Consider the following 16,555-nt stretch of genomic DNA (forward strand, 5'->3'; position numbering starts at 1 on the left):
CATTCGTTCGCTCGACTGGCATGGCATGTCATAGCATAGCATAGCATAGCCAAGTCACAGCAGCTGGACAAACAATGGATCTGATCAACAACGGTCTCCATCCGTGTGTGTGTGTGTGTGTGCGTGCATGTCTCCATGACAGGCGCCGCCAGAACGGTGGAAGCACCAGGGAAGCATCAGCTTGACAGGGTCAGAAGGGTCTGACTCTGGGGACAAGGGTTACAGAGACCCAGAGGAAACCAAGGAAGATCATTCTTTACGGGGAACAGGGCATGATGTGATGCTCCATTGGCACATCAAACGACCCAATCAAGCCTGGCAGCGACAAGCCCAAAGGCCGAAACGCAACGGGCGCCCGAAGATTTTCGGGACATGGCCCAAGCTCCCGACCGAACACAGAAACACAAAGACAGAAACACAGAGCCATCGTGACGTGACACTCAGTATCAGGAAGGCCCCTGGCGATCAGTAATCGCGAATTGGAAAGAAACCGTTGAGACTGCCATCTCTCCCCCCTGTAAGCTAAGGTATAAACCCCAGCTGCCGTCCGTACGAGATCCATCCAATTGCCTGTCTCTGTCTCAGACGTTATGAACACACAGCATACGGTAGCTCGATTTCTTGATTTCGATCTCTGGGAAGTTTACGAGCAGAGTGGAGGGCGGGAGGGAGGGAGGGGGTGTGGATGGTCGATTCAGTGTGATGCTGTATGTCGGTATGTAAAATTGGGGCCAGGATGGACACCTTTTAGCTGATGATCGCAATCGATCTGAATGGAACTATACTTCTAATAACGGCAAAGGAGATTTTGAAAAAGTCCATGTTGCTAAGGCATGCAATTTCAAGACTGTCCAGGATTGACATTGACTTGACCTGACTTGACCGACTGACCGTCAAGGCTGAAGTCGGTGATGTAACAAGCAACCGTACAGACGGTAACAGGATTGAGACTCAGACAAAATGTCCGCTCGCAGATCATCAATTGCTTCACGACAGGTGTGCAATGAGACTGGTTTTGTCATTCTCGTTCCTGTACGATCCGTGTCTGTCTGTATGCATGTCTTGAATCTTTCTGTGTAGTGTAGATCTTGTTCTTAACGGTCGAGTGAGTTAGACTTTTCGATCGCAGCCGATTCATTTAGAATTCGAGGTTTGGAGTTTTACTTTCGCTGTGCACTCCTCGTGCAGTTCGTAATCGTCATCGATGGGTTGCAACGTCTAGGTTTCATGTGAGCCACCCCGAATGTCATCGGCTGCCCACCAAGAACCCTGCTCCAGCTCTCAGCTAAACGGGCAGCCCGCCTCATCGGTGACACTGCTACCCTGTACACCCACCTACCTAGTACCTACCCACCCACTCAATCGTCATGGTCCCCTGGAACAGAAGTTTATTTGCTTTGGCTGAGCAGCTTGCGAACAATCTTTCGGTTTGATTGCTGTGGGATTGGAACTCTTCGCCATGGTTGGCTGATGGAACCTAGAGGTCAATAATTCGATCAATCGCCTGAAACCCCTACTACCTTATTGTTCATCCATGTATGTTATTTCCAAGACCTGGGAATCGTCAGCTGGCTTCTGATCCAATCAGTGGCTCTTCGTATCCTGGAACAATGGTGCACTACAACGACATCCCCGTTGTGCACGTCTCCATCTTGACCAAAACCTACTTAGCCCCTCGCCCTTGTTTGTGACCGTTGGGACTACGACAACGCTGGTTGACGTTCAACTGCGCCTGCGAGAGTTGCGTTGCCAGCGTTGCGTTACATGCAGGAGGGCGGAACGACCGTGAGATTTCGTACCATCCACACGGAACCAGCAGAAAATAGAAGCATTGGTTCCACTGCCCGAGATGCTGCACAAGAAATGCGAGGTTGCATAAGTGCAACGCCGAGGTACGTGTTTGAGACAGATGAATGATTGGCTCGTCGTTCTGCACTGGAAAAAAAAACCCCCGAATGAATGAGTGAATATTGAACCCTTGAAGGTTGAGCTCAGAAACACCCCCCGAAGCTATTCGGACTGACCATCCCCGGCCCGGCACGTCATTATGGTTGGAGAAGAGAAGAAAAGAAATTGTGAGCGATCTCCCATCGACCCCTAAATCCGCCATTATGATAAAGACATGGATTATCGTATCGTCGGGAATTGTCCTTTCCGGGTGATTGGCTCAAGGATCCCTGTAGATTCGATCACTTGGGGTACGGTAATTTTCCCATGCAACCCTTGCTCGACCAGCGGGATCGGCGCCAAGGTGACGGCGACGGGTACAGTCCCTACAGGTTCAAGATTGGCTCCCGTGTTGCACTGTGGACACACACACTACAGACAGTTAGAAAGAGGGTTGAGTGAGTGAGTGCTGACGCTGATGAGATTAAGCACTACCAGATGTCAGCTGCGCAGAAGAAGAGAAGAGAAGAGAGGATAGGAAATTATCCCTAGAGACCTCATTTACCAGTCGACCTCACCTTCACGTTAATACACTCCGGCTCCCCAGGCTCCCCAAGACAGCCCAGGCAGATGGACATGGGTGGTATTGGAGAGTGCACCTGCATCTAACATCAGTGGCTGCCGATGCTGGGTTGGTGGATGGTTCCGTCTCGCCTTGCCTTGTATCACAGATTAAAATGAGATCCAAGATGATGCCGGTCAACCAACCTCGGCACTGGTCGAGGTACATGGCTATACGTTCAAGAAGGAGGGATAAGGGGTAGGGTACTGTAAAGTACTGTAGACGATTATGTCGATCACTGTATGTAAATGGAGGATAAATATTCCCGATGAGACTTGCTTGAAGATACAGGTCCTTGCTTTACTGGGTTTGAGTCAGGCAGAAGAGGCTTGTGCACGCAGCATGAGCAAGAAGAGCAACCCTCACCCTAGGAAGTGTAGCCTGTTTGACTCGAGGCAGATCCTTCCTCACTACCAGATTAACGTTGAATAAGGTGCCAGATCGAATGTCGCAAATGACCGATGGGGCTGACTTGAAGGAAAAAGAAAATAAGGAATCCATACCTTAGCCAGGGTGTACAGTAGTTGAATGACACAGCAACAGTAGCATATAGACAGGGTATCGAATACGCAAAAGCAATCAAGAGATGAAAGTAGCATCGATTGCGAACGTACTCATCAGCCAGGTCAGGCCAGGTCAATAATAGCAACTCAACTCACCAAGTACGGACAATAATTCAAGGGAGCCTGAGCCTAGAGAGGACTGAACACACGGATCGTGTCAGATACCGGTAGCTGCTAGACATTCAACACCCAGAGACCGGGGCGGTTGGCGGCTCCCCGATCTCTCCACCAATACCCATCCAATCAAGCAAATCAAATCAATAATCATTGTCGATGAATGCAATGCAGGCATGGATCACAGCACAGCACAGCGCAGCTCAGTACATAGACCCCCCGTTAGTGGCTGCACCTACAGTACCTAGCAGTAGGCAGTCACTAATGAAATTCACACCCATCATCTTCAATCCAAAACCCGCGCCCTTGGCTCTTGGGCCACACGCACCCGAAAAAAGCGTTGCGTCGACAGAAGCAATCACAGCAACGGCACACGATACTACCCTGTCTTGCTCAAATTTCCAGGTTGGGCCATGCCATATTCCGACTCAGGACTAGTCCAGCGCCGAGAGCAGTATCGATGGGTTCCCTTTCGTTCGGGACACCGTCCAGCCGGTAGCTAGTCAGATGCATCCTTCAATCATCGATCATTCGTCATGGAGCTAACGCCTTGAATCAAGTGCAGTGCAGTTCAATCAATCAATCAACCAACCAACCAACCATCTTCACTCATTCATTCAGTGACACTCAGGTCTTCTAGCAGGGAACAAACCTCAACAGAGATCCGCTCATCTCAGGTTAGCAGATGCACTGGTCGAAACCAACAGGGCACGACATTCCCCAAAACCAAGAGAGCTCAGTAATCAAGAACAAGAAAAAAATCAATGCGCCATCCCCGAGGGAAGGGGTCCCTATTGGGCCTGCACCACTAGGGCGCTAGCCAACTGGTCCTTGTTAGTGGCATTGGATCCATTGGTGCTAGCCCGGCAGGACAGGAGAGCCATCAACCTCGATCAATTGATCAATCGATCAATCAATTAACGACTTTGAACAGTAAAGAAGATACCCACTAGAAATTGAAATCCGCCTTTCCTACGGATGGAGTCTCGTACCTTGAATCACTGCGCAAGTTGTTTCCCCTCAAACAACGACCCCCCTGGCCCCGTTTGCCATGTCCATTGGGCGTCTACACCACGGTACTATCGACTTTCAGCCGTGGACCAGGGGTGCGGAATCGAGATTTTGCATCTGAATCTTGGTACATAAGTTGATGTATATATGTGCAGTATCTGTTCGGATACCTCACAACAATGCAAGTCTCTGAGCCTCTATCAGTGTAGTATAGATCAACGTCGATCCCGTGTCCCGCCGGTGCATGCATGTCTTGGCTTCTCCGTGTCCCTGTCCCTGTCTCTGTCTCTGTCTCTGCCTGTCGACCTGGGTCTTGCGGCTAGCCGTACTTCCTTTTGTTTCTGAAAAAAAAAAAAAAAGAGGTGACCGGGAAATCCCTCCCATCCACCAGAATAGGCGTGCATGGATCATGTCTGTTGGTTACTTACCTTGCTTGCTTGCTCTATGAAGAAGCAACTCTTCACCACAACTCAAGTTACCTCTCGTGGTTCTGTGTCCTGACTATCACGCTGCCACATTCCAATGCCATCCTCCCCCCACCAGGTTACTCTGTCAATATTGGTATGCCCGATACGTTGACAAGCGTTTCAAGCCGGCCAATTCAAAGCCAAGGTCCTAAGAAGCTACAGCATTCAGGTCATGGCAAGACATTCTGACCTTGAATACATCTACAAAAGACAATTATCACATGTGTACATATCGGGACAGACACTCAGAGGAGTTGGATAATCCAAAGTGTATTTTATTTGATTAAACCGTCATTCGAGATCTGGATCATGGCGCTGTATGTCCAGTCTCGGGTTTATTAGTATTTCGTAAAAACATCATTCGCTTTCAATTCCGAGAAACCTTTCCCTGAACGCCTGGTATCTTTTGCCAAAACAAATGTCCCCTGGACCCTGTAAGACCCCCTCACGGCCGGTAAAGTTGGCGGTAACGGCACGCCCGATCAATATCTACATGTTACCACATATACCATCGCATTACATGCGTGGCCAAGGCTCATCTTCGACCGCATAACTGCGACATTATCTTAATCCATGAGGGCGGAGAGATGCATCCTAGAGTCTTGTGCCTTTCGGTTTTGTGATTGCTGCTGCTGCTGCACCGGCGAGTTGGGCGCGGTGGGTAGTTGCGCTTGAGGAGCAAAAGGAGGCAATCTGGGTTGATACTCGGGCCTGTCCGCATAGGCATGGGGAGGAGGAGCCAGTCTGTCAAAGCTGGGAAGCCTGTCACCAGCTGTTGGCAAGCCTGAGTGACGCAGCGGTGGCAATTCGACAGGTACAGCGAGTTGCATGGACTGGTGGGAAGGTGATGTGGTGTAGTTGGATCCCATTTCGGATTCAGCAGAATCGGAAGAGCATGGCGAGGGCAGTGGAGCCTCAATCCATGAATGCATGGGGTGGCGCATGGCAGTGCCAGTTAGGGGGGAGAGTTGTGCTCCAGGCATGGGCATGGCTGGTGTAGAGATGGATAGTCCAGGGCGGTTCGTGGGATAGTAGCTATCGTGGTGATCCTGTGCAGCACGTCGTCGATCCGTGCGCTTGCGTCTATTTTGGCTACCATTCCACCAGTTCTTGACGGCATTGTCGCTCCTGCCATTGAGACGGCGTGCAATTTCGGCCCAGCGTTTCCCGAGGTCCGCGACAAGTCGTTCGATCATGAGACCTTCCTCAGGTGTGATGGGTTCGTGATTGAGTGTTGGTTTTAGGTTTTGATGATAACGCTCGCGGCACTGCTTTGGTGTTCGGGTTCCCAGGGTTGATGCAATACGAACCCAGTTGAGAGCTCCATGTGTGCGTACAAGATCCATAAGATACACATCCTCAAACTGTGACCACGGACCTCTCCGCTGCTGGGTAGGAGCGGTGTTGTTCATGTTGAGTGACGGTTACTGGTTGGTGGCGAATATATATATATATATATATGTGTGTGTGTGTGTGTGTGTGTGTGTGTGTGTATGAAGGTGCCTCTTGGGGACGATGTTTCAAGTGGTATTGTTGAAACTTGGTGCGATGTATTAGTTGTTGTCAGGTGTTGGGATTAGTTTGGATGATGATGGTGATGAGATGGAGAGAGATGATGCTCAGGGGAAGAGATAGAAGTTGATTTAGAAGGAGGGAGGAAGGTGATAAAATATCCGTGAGAAAAGGATGGGGCGGAAGGAAGGCATGAAGCCTATGTAAGTTAATGTATGGGGAAGAGGTGTAAGGCAAGGCAAAGTAAAGTCGTGACACCAACAAGGACAAGGCCCGGGGGGGGAGGGGGGTGAAGGATAAAAGAACCGAACAAGCCCAGGAGAACAGAACAGGTACGTGCTGGAGTGGCCGAGTTATGGGTCCAACAAACTACAGTAAAGTAACTTTGTTGATCTGCCACCAGGATGTCCGCTGTCGAGTTCGACTTGGGGGCTGCGGCGCTCTTAGCCAGGGGGGGCGTAAATCTGGTTTATCTCAAATCACTTTTGGGGCGTGAATGGAGCGAAAAAGGTTGTTTGCAGGGTGTAAAGCATCCGAAGGAGAGCATGGGGTGGGGTGAGGGTAGGCATCGTGACGGGATTGGTTAGGCGTCTTGACCCGCTGGGCTGCTGTCAAAGCGACACACTCTCACTCAGCGACTGACTGACAGGACTTCTCATAGCGGCAACGGAAGGGCAACTCTCCACTTGCTCTACTCTACTCTACTCTACTCTACTAACTTTGCGGAGGTGGTTCGTTGGTTAGCTGAACGTTGACCGGATGCGATTAACTCCGTCCGTAGCTAGATCATTAACCAACCCCAAGTACAGTCAGTACTCGGAAAGAATGCTTGCAGCTATCAACAACACGCACACGAGCTGGCGATCTAATCGAGGTCCCAAGGTGAAAGACTGTATGTCTAATAAAGTTCATCATTTGAAACATGTGTTCGTTGAGCAAAGCAGAATCAAGGAAATAAACATTTGGAAGCAATCCTTTGACAGAATTCACGCTCCCGCTTGACTCATTTCTTGTAGAGCAGTGCCTCAAGCCCTAGGCTGTTCTCATGTCACTCATACTCACCTTGGACGCCCTGGAACTATCCTCTCGGGGCTGCCTTGTTGAAGCTACTGTGTAGTTCCTGACTTGAAAGGGCTTTTGGTCTGGGCTGGAAGCGGTTGTTTCTGACGAGTTCCTGATTGCAAATCAGATCAAGATCCGCCAAGGACTTACTTGCTTGTGCGGACCCATATCACCATCGTGGAATGGAAAATAAGGTCCAGAGCCACTACGTTGTTTGCAGTATTGTTGATCACATCACGCAGAAGACAAGCCATTCTTTTTTGTTGGTGAGAACTACAGCCATGGCTACCTTGTGCCAAAACACCTGCCACTGTTAGTCGGCGCGATAAGGTGCTTGAGTTTGACTCTCTCCAGGCAGCTGTTTTATTTACCAGTAAGCAGTTTGGGCTTTGTTGCCGCAGTCGTTTCCAAAAACCCTACAACTCGACGGCTTGCTCCACCGTTCACTGGTAAACGAACTCAACTGTCCTTGTTATCATGCCCTTCGCTTCGTTCATTGGATGAGTTCCCCCTCACCTGATCCCACTGGATCCAAAGAGGTGTCAAATATTCCTACAGGACGGCGGTACTGTTCAGCCGATTAACATAACGCTGGCTGTTGGTTGCGTAAGTGGGCGACGACTTACATCGTACAAGCCCGACGGGCTCGGCGTATCAGCTCGGCACCGTCTTCGTCCACTGGGCTGTTGTCAAGACAGTGGAGGTTATCGTTGGCTACTCTGCTCTGCTATACAGAGTATCGACAGATATCGGCAGCCGCCCAGAGGTCTGCCCTCGGCCCAACTCACTCGGACCTTACCGTCGACTAAGCCACTGTAGTGTGCCCTCGATTTCAGCCTGTGACTGTCGCATCTGGTAAGTCACTCGTCTGTTAGAGTTTGATACACCTTCAAGTTCAACGCCGCTGGCTTGTATGATATTGTCATCCATTAGCCCGGGTTCACTTCCCAACAGGCAGTCAGTCATTCAAGCTTCTGTTGTTGGGTCTGCATGAGTGACAGCTCAGTTGTCATCTAGGGGGACTTTGAAGTGGATAGAGGTAGATCGGAATAATTCCTTATTGATTCAAGTGCTGTGTCTATACGAATGATACCAGAAGGGAGGGAAACCTGCCCTTCTGGTCCATTACTGTATATTTATCTGCCTACCCGCTTCTCTCGGTTCAACCGCTTCGTGTTTGTATGCAGACAGGCAAGTTACGATAGTTTACTGATAGACTGAATAATGCTTGCTGTATGACATTATCAGGTTGTTGAATATGACGGTCACTGGGAATAGATAGTCTCTGTCTACTACGGATACGGATACTAGGAACATGGATTGATCGATTGACTACCTTAGTGATTGAGATTCCACCACCGAGTCGCTTCAGAGCCAGGGTCACATACTTCACCGTCACCATCGCTACCAGCGTGTGCGCTGTGGGCCTGTTCGTCCTGTGCATTGACGGCCAGCGGAGTCTTGGGCGGCCAGGACCAGGGTATGAAGCAGGGCGATCATCGCCAACGGGTGGCTACTGTCAATGCCAAACCCAATGCTACAGTGCAGGTCCAGCTAAGGTACGTACTGTCACGCTACAACCCTTTGGTTGGGATCTTCGGATTAACAGACGGATCCAATGCCATGTGTAGTCAGCAGGGTCAAGGGTGCGCTGCCAAGACTACTGTACCTACCGGCCGATCTTCTGCTCGGGCTTCTTTGTAAGGTAGGTAATCTGTTTGATTGTCCCTCGGGCGGACCTTTTGATTTTTGGCAGTGCACCTCCGAACCTGTTCGGCCCAAAAAGATAAACCATTCTGAGTATCTTGCTTCACTCGGTAACAAACCCTACTACATAAACCCTCTCGACTGATGAGTGTATATACTTTCGAAAATGCGCAGGCTTGCCCGTAATACACGGCAGTCCATCAACTTTCTCTCTTACTCTTGAACAGGACATTACACAAGCATTACTCAGACTCAATCAAGGACGGACGGACGAGTGCGAGATTTCCATCCCTGATTTCGTTAATCCCAACCCAACCCAGTCAAGACGAGACCAGACCAGACCAGACCACATAAGAAAGCGGCGGTGACCTTCCAAGCCCTGACTCGACTGTCCGACTACCGTTGCAATGGATGGAAAAATAAGATTGCTGCATCCAAATGCAGAGTGATCGATGGATGGGCACTTTCCTGGACAGCCGAATAATATCTAGACCCTGGCCCGTCACGGTCATCATCTTGTTCCTCTACTAGTCCTCTAGTTAGTTCTTTGTTCTAATTAACTTCTCCCTAACTAATGTGCGTTACAGCCCGTTCGTCCACGTTTGATCAGGTGCGGAGAATGCTAACGCGCCCAGGTGTCTGAACGAGCAGGGGTTGGGTAAAGGACGATGGGGTCATAGCAACGCTGCGGTTTGCACCAACCATTCTCCCATTGGAAACGAAACGAAACGAAACAAAAACGGGCGGGCAAGCGGGTTCGTCTAAAATCTAAATGAAAAGATTGTCCAGGGCCAAGGCGTCTGCCGAGATCAGATCAGACCACGCGTTGGATCACTCACAGACAACACATGCCATGGCCATGGTCATACTATACGCATGGGAGAGATCCTCGAGGCATAATATGTCTTGACTGACTGAGAGCTCCTGGACTGCGTCTAGTACATACTATTCTTGCGAGCAGAGGCAGATAGGCCCATTGGGGTCCGCCAGCTTGGGCTCTGCGTGAAAGGATCTTCATGTCAATCAAGGTATGGTTACATCACGGCTGTCACTATTGAATCCACAATGCGCTGGTGCACTCTGCAGCCTCCTTTGGCATCTATCTACAGTATCTGTTCCGTATTATGTGCTGTGCTGTATGTAGAACAAACCTTCACCATGGCCTGACTGGCAAAGCAACAGGAGCTGCCCTTTGGTGAATGCTACTTTAAATATTCCATGAATGACCTACCTCTTGACCGAATGAGGGAGGCTCCGATGGGCAGATGACGATATTGGCAATAGTCAGTCTATCCCCGCCCGGACGTTGATGGAGCCCCTAATCCAAGCTCCATTCAACACCGGCCACTAAAAACGAAAAACGTTGTGGCGTCAGGCCTCCCTTCAGCGTCCAAACCCTTCTTGGATCGCGCCAAGCGAAACAGACAACGGCTTTTCAGCTCGGCTCAGCTGGCTTCTCAGTTGACGTCTGCATCACCCAATGAAACCATTCCTTTCCCCTGTCTTGTTGTCCAGCTCCCTGCTGCTTACCCTGACCTCAGCTGGGGATATGGTCACATCATTTTCCTCTTGCGGATGATCTGCTCCAGAACCAGCCGCATCCGGAGTCTTTTCAACTTTTCAAGCGCCATCCATCCATCCCTCATTATCATGCATGTCAACCCACCCACCCTACACCACGCAGAGTATTTGTCTACCCTGGATGGATGCTTCCATTTAGCTGCTTCTTCTTGACAGAACACAGTAATGTCATTGTAAGGGTTCTTTTTCTTGGAGCGCGGTGAGTAACGAAGACACAATATAAAGTGCCTTTCTCCCCCATGTTTCTTGCGATTCTACAAATATATAGTGGATCAGTGTAATTGTCGACCTGTCTGTCTGTCAGGAGATGATAATGCATCGACTCGATGAACTGGTACTCCCAGAGGATATGTCCGGAACTCAAACCCCGTTTGCTGCGAATGAGAGAGAACTACCCATCTGCGACGTCAAAATAGCAAGGAAAACATCCCCCCAACGCCATCCTGAGATATACCTCAATAGCATGTTCCGGCTTACCCATACGCCTCATTTACACATTCAATACCCTTGACCTTTGTCAGATCCTCGAGTATGTATATATACCTTTCCGTCCAATATCCGCCAACACTGTGAGTTGCCTCGCTCCTCGTCCATTCATAAATAAATGTCGCCGCCTTCGCCAGCAACCCATCGTTGCCACGCTTGCTCATAGGCTGTTTCAACGTCATTCACCCAACGCTTCGTATCGAAGAGCCCGCAGTGCCATTTGCTTTCCCACAACAACTTGCGTATATCTGCCAAGCGGCCATCACCCTGACCATAGCCGTCCGCTGACATGGTGTAGCTGAGGCCGGTGGCGAGTTCAACCGCGCGTTGCTCGTACTCTTCTTCACTCGCGGCAATCAGTTCTGCTGCAGCCTCTTGGCCTTCGTTTGATTTAGGTAGAGCGCCCTTCAAGATTGATGCGGCCATGCGAGAGCACATCTTGTATGGGTATCGAGGAAGCGTGAGTAGGGGTGTGCTTGACCAGAGAACATCTGCCGCTGTTGTATGGGCGTTGCACTCAGGGGTGTCGAGAAACAGGTCACACACACGAGCCCTCGAGATATGCTGACTCTTTGGCGCAACATCTGTGAAGATCAGACGACTGGCCACTTCTTCACCAGCCCAGGCCTTAGCAGTTCGCCGCAGATTGGCTTCCCCGAGCTCCGGAAATCGAAGTAGCCATATCACTGCCTTTGGCACCTGTGCCAGGATTCTTAGCCATGTTCTAAAGGTTGTAGGCTCGATCTGGTCGAGATCAGTCAGTGAAACTCCGGTAAAGAGCTGAATGAGTGACGGACGTACCTTGTATAACTGATTGAAATTGCCCATGATGATAGTGTCATCACTCAAAGCAGGGAAAAGCTCCTTTCGCATCTTCCAGCGACGCCTCCGCTCTTGTTCCCAAGTAACCGATCGTTCACTCGCATCGCATGACTGAGCATGATCGCAACAGAAGAAAGTATCTCGGCAATAGATGATATTTTCCGAGTACATCCAGTCCTCCTCCTCGCCCTCCGTATCGTCCTTGAAAACATCGGTGATCTTGAAGTTTCCACGCCAGGGCCGTAGGGTCTCTGGTGGAATGGCTGTGCTATCGGCCAGAATGTAATCGCACCACTCAGCACCCAGAGTCCCGGCAAAGCCCATGAAAGACATCTGGACCGGTGCAGGTCGTGCAGCAAAAATTTCGTTGCGTGCCCCTCTTGTATAGCCGTTGAGGTTGACAAGTATATGAATCTCGTCCTTGATGATTTGTTCTACCAGTTTGTCTGCGGGCCAGCTGCTGACGTCACGAAAAACAGGAGCCTCTCTTTCGATCTGCTGTCGGTGGACAGATCGGTCGCTTGCAGTTATAGCATAGCAAATGGCGCGTGCCCGACTGGGATTGTGGAATCCAAATACTGATTGCATCCTAAATTTCGATTCACGCGCTATTAGAGACTCGGAAACACACTCAAGAGACGGGGGATCTTACAGGTGAGCCAGGGGGTGATTGTTAAAGTCCGACGATACGTATCCTATGTTAAGGTGTGGGTTAGGGGGAGGCGGCGGGGGATAGACTGTGGAAGGGAGCCATGGCAGCCGTAGTGTTGAACAAGATATTCGAATGCCATTGCGCTGTGAAATTACTCGAATGTCCTTTGCTGATAGGGGGCATGTGAAAGTGTGAAAGGGTAGGACGGTTGGTGCTGAAGGAACGCTGAGTCCGCTGGGTAATCGAAGCCGAGTGTACTGGGTATGTGCTTGACTGCCAGAGACGTGCTGATCCTGATACCATTTCCATTGCGTTGCACGAGCTACACGCTCTATCAAACGTATCACGCGGGAGCCCTCCCATGGTTTGTTGCTCCATCCCCTAAGAGCTTGCTCAGGGTCGAACGATGTGACCAGGCCCAGGTCCTTAATCTGCCGCGCAAATGAGGCGATTTTCTTCTCATCGAGAACCCCCTGACCCCAATGTGATGCGTCACTCAACTGGCGATTGATAATTCGTACGACACGCTTGACGAGGCCGCTGTCATGCCCGAAAGAACGGGCATCAATCAGCAGACCTTTGTCATCAACGTGCCATCGATCATATTTCCCGGCCTTCAGGATGACCCCACCGCGACCTCTCCAGTCACAAACAGAGTTGAGAGCTGTCGAAAGACCACATACGGCTTCGGCAAATTCGGGGTTGGAGCTCACAGCGCGTTTGTAATATGTTATTGCATCGTTGATGCGTCCCCTGTCCTTGACAGCATTGGCGAGGTTTGTCAAGGCGATATCAAAAGTCCCATCGCACGCCACGGCCTGTTCATACATTTGTATCGCAAGATCCAACTGTCCAATGTCCTTGAGCAGACTTCCCAAGTTGGTGTGTAAATGGACATGCTTGGGATCCAGGCGTAGGCCATAGTGATAGTACGCCAAAGCCAAAGCCAGACCGCTGCCTGGCACAATGCCGGGAATGCTCGAATGAGCAGGCACATCAACATTCGGGGTTGGGGGATTTGATGCTATCTGTTGAACACCGGCGAGGAGAATGCCGACATTGTTAGCCGTGGAAGGGCTTTCCTGAAGGGAAAGCGATAGATAGTAAAGGGCCAGGATATCTTCGACCCCAGAAGGGCGTCGCAGAATGTTCGGGAGTCCTTGCCCGCTTGACAAGGAATCTTGAAATATCTTAGCCAACGATAACAGCGAATTGCTCGTAGTCTGCACAGCAGCTCGCTTGGTTGAGCCTTCAGCCACATGCTGCAGTCCCGGTAGAGAACCGGTGCCACCGAAGACGAGCTGTGCAGTATGACGAGCCCGTTCAGGAGGGAGTAATAAGGGCCGAGTACCGTGCCTAGCGTTCCTATGCGAGACTGGAGTTTCTGTTGGCGATAAGGCAGCCTGGATTCGACGAACGAGATCCTGTATACTAGTCATTTGGCGACCTACGCTGATCAACACGGCCTCTTCAAAAGCCTCTGATGCTCTGTTTACATCTTTAATACTGTATAGCATGGTTCCCTTTGCATGTATGAGAGCTAGAATACGCCCATTCTCTTTCCCATGAATAGCATAGCCACTGGATGCGAAACCAGGAGGTTTCACTAGTTGGTCGTGAGGTCCGGCTTGCTGATTCTGTGCCTGTTTCATGTCAGTATTCCCACAATACAGGCGCTATGCACCCTGCCAAGGCCTATAGTAAATAGCATGCTGGCTGCTGCCAATCATTTCTAATGGGTTACATACCGGCGATACCCTTAGAGCGCGTTGAACGTGGTCGATGATCTCGACGGCCTCTTTGCTGCGCTTTTTGTAAAGAAGTCCAACAAGATGTTCAACAGCTTCTAAGTAACTAGGCTGCACTTCCACAGCTCTGATCCAGTGTTTCTCGGCCTCGTCTTGGCGGCCGAGACAGTAAAGAGTGGCGGCTTTATTCGTAATTGCCTCGACATGACTGCGAAAGAGTCAGAACAATGAACAGCCACTTGACAGTTCACGTGGGAGAAGAGTTTTACCTCGAGTCAAGGGCGGTAATTCTCGAGAACCATTCCAATGCCTCTTGATATTGATCTAGACCATAGTGCAAACATCCCCCTAGCATTATCCCATCGATCCAGCTCCAGGTACTCTGTTCGCAAAGACTGCTGAGCATATCTAAAATAGACTTTGCTGCCGCGAAAAGTGTTGAATTACCTGTGGAGGAATAACTGTTATACGGCCCCTGAAAGTAGGGTACGACATGTCCCCTGGACTGGAAGTCTTGGTACGAATCATTCTCAGAGGAGCTCTTGAATAATGTAGTATCTTGTCCAAGTGCGGCTTCAGATATTCTCAAGGACGGTTTCGGAGGTTTAGGGTAAACAAGAAGCCTGGGGGACGTGTTGTGGCCTGCTGCTCCTTTGGAAGTCTGCGGTTTCCGGATAGTTTGTGCGTACGCCAGCAGATCAACGTAGACCCTGTGCGCCTGTAACAATACTTTCTCTCTGAAACCTTGTTGACTGCTCATATGAGGTGGCCGAAGATATGACTGTGTGTACATGCCCGAATCGAATCCAGGATGATGCTGAGTTTCCGAGTCAAAACCTGAAGCAAAGGAAGAACAACGTGCGAGATCAGAACCACAATGCTGCTGGAAAGAGCGCAAGTCCTGCGGCTGAACGTGCCTTGCTGAGACAAGGCCTGGTCGGCCATGATAGTTCCATGGAGTATGCATGCCTGGCTGACCAAAAGGCAGCGATTCGTTCATGACTATAGGGGGTGGGCAAAATGCCCTGACATTGTACTCGTGAGCTCGTATTATTGGTTGGTAAAGATTAGGGAATACCCCCGGCGCTTCAGGCTGGCCTTGAGGAATGTATTGGCCTTCGGCTTGATGAAGGCCATAATGATTAGTGGGAAGTGCACCATGATGTAATGCCGTATCGCTCCCATAAGCCCAAGTGGAAGATCCAGGACGGGCTTGCAGGTCATCGCTGAGACCTGTATTGCCGACTGAGGATGGACGGCGGTAGTCGATGCCCCCGTTGTAATGAGATTGGCGTATTGGAGGGCCCGTCAGGGGAAATGCCGTAGCAGTCGCTGATCGAGGTAGAACTAAATGTTTTGAAGGCGGGGGACCATGCGAGAACAACGACGGCGAGCCGTCATATCCGGCATCGACAGTACCGTTTGGTGTCTTTCGTCGTAAATGATGCTCTTGGCGTGGCGGATAAAGAGCTGAGCCGTACGGGATAGTGTGCCGGTGAGGTCGAGAGGTGCGAATCGCGAATGACTGCTGATACGGCGCTGGGACATTGCGAGGGTGATGGTCGTTGAAAGTGGCGGCGTCGTTATTTGGGAACGTTGAGAGGGTATCGAGATTCGACTGCGGCGGCGTCACCGCGTGAGGGGACATTTGAAGGAGAGGTAACATGACAACGGGGTATATTGGCGAGGAAACAAAACTGACTGAAAACGCAGGACAAAAGACACTGATGGAAATCTGTATGTCATGGCCTGTTGGTTAAAGGGCATGGCTGGCGGCTGCGCTTGATATTGAAGTGTCGAGTTGATTGCTGACAAGCATCTGGGCGAGTTAGAAAGGCGAGTGTAGCGCCAGCGACACACCAGAGAGCCAGAAACTTAAAGCTGTTGCGAGAGAGCCTTGCGCTGTCTTGAAGCCAGCAGAATGGCCTTTGTGTTGGTGAGTAAGAGAAAGAGAGAGGGTCAGGCGTTTCTAGGCGACTCTGTAAAGCAGTGTCTATCGATTATATCGCAGAGGGACCGAATATCAAGTCGCACGGGAAATCACTATCGCGTTCATCGTCTCACAAAAGAGTTTCTGTTTGCAGTGACAGGGAACCAGAATCTGATGACAGCCCCAGATCCCTAGATATCGGTCAAGCGAATGCTGAAGGAGGCTTTCAGGTCAATACAAGCAGAACAAGCAGTTGACAAGAGAACTGTATCGGTAGTGGAGGTACTAGGTTAGGTAAGTATGGGCACGTTTGTTGCTCGACAGGCAGTTAGCGCCAGGTTCAATGGAGCAAGGCCCGTGGTTAGTGGAGAACCTGTGACGGCGGGGGGGG

General features: G+C 50.4%; 2 protein-coding genes across 6 annotated transcripts in view; both read right to left on the minus strand.

Annotated features, from left to right (window-relative positions):
* Positions 1–4,907: 4,907 nt before the first annotated feature.
* Positions 4,908–6,567, minus strand: FOIG_06682 (myb-like DNA-binding protein FlbD). Its single transcript, XM_031205844.1, has one exon. The coding sequence runs from the start codon at positions 6,074–6,076 to the stop codon at positions 5,231–5,233; it is 846 nt and encodes a 281-aa protein (XP_031064568.1). The 5' UTR covers positions 6,077–6,567; the 3' UTR covers positions 4,908–5,230.
* A 2,380-nt stretch (positions 6,568–8,947) lies between these two features.
* Positions 8,948–16,555, minus strand: part of FOIG_06683 (uncharacterized protein) — a 7,789-nt gene continuing 181 nt past the window's right edge. Inside the window, exons 1-5 of one of the 5 annotated variants that reach the window (XM_031205846.1) lie at positions 14,504–16,518; positions 14,235–14,442; positions 12,487–14,129; positions 11,814–12,423; positions 8,948–11,756 (exon numbers count right to left, since the gene is read on the minus strand). In XM_031205846.1, coding sequence (XP_031064570.1) covers positions 11,121–11,756; positions 11,814–12,423; positions 12,487–14,129; positions 14,235–14,442; positions 14,504–15,900 — 4,494 coding nt within the window. In that variant the 5' untranslated portion in view covers positions 15,901–16,518 and the 3' untranslated portion in view covers positions 8,948–11,120. Of the gene's footprint in view, positions 14,130–14,234; positions 14,443–14,503; positions 16,519–16,555 lie in introns of those variants that run through there. The other 4 variants (XM_031205847.1, XM_031205849.1, XM_031205845.1 and 1 more) reach the window with 4 other exon arrangements.

This window comes from Fusarium odoratissimum, assembly GCF_000260195.1.
Source record: "Fusarium odoratissimum NRRL 54006 unplaced genomic scaffold supercont1.9, whole genome shotgun sequence".
In the NCBI taxonomy this organism is placed as follows: Eukaryota; Fungi; Ascomycota; class Sordariomycetes; order Hypocreales; family Nectriaceae; genus Fusarium; species Fusarium odoratissimum.

Coding starts and splice junctions, on each gene's coding strand:
- FOIG_06682 (XM_031205844.1), bottom strand. CDS start 6,076: ATGAACAACACCGCTCCTACCCAGCAGCGGAGAGGTCCGTGGTCACAG.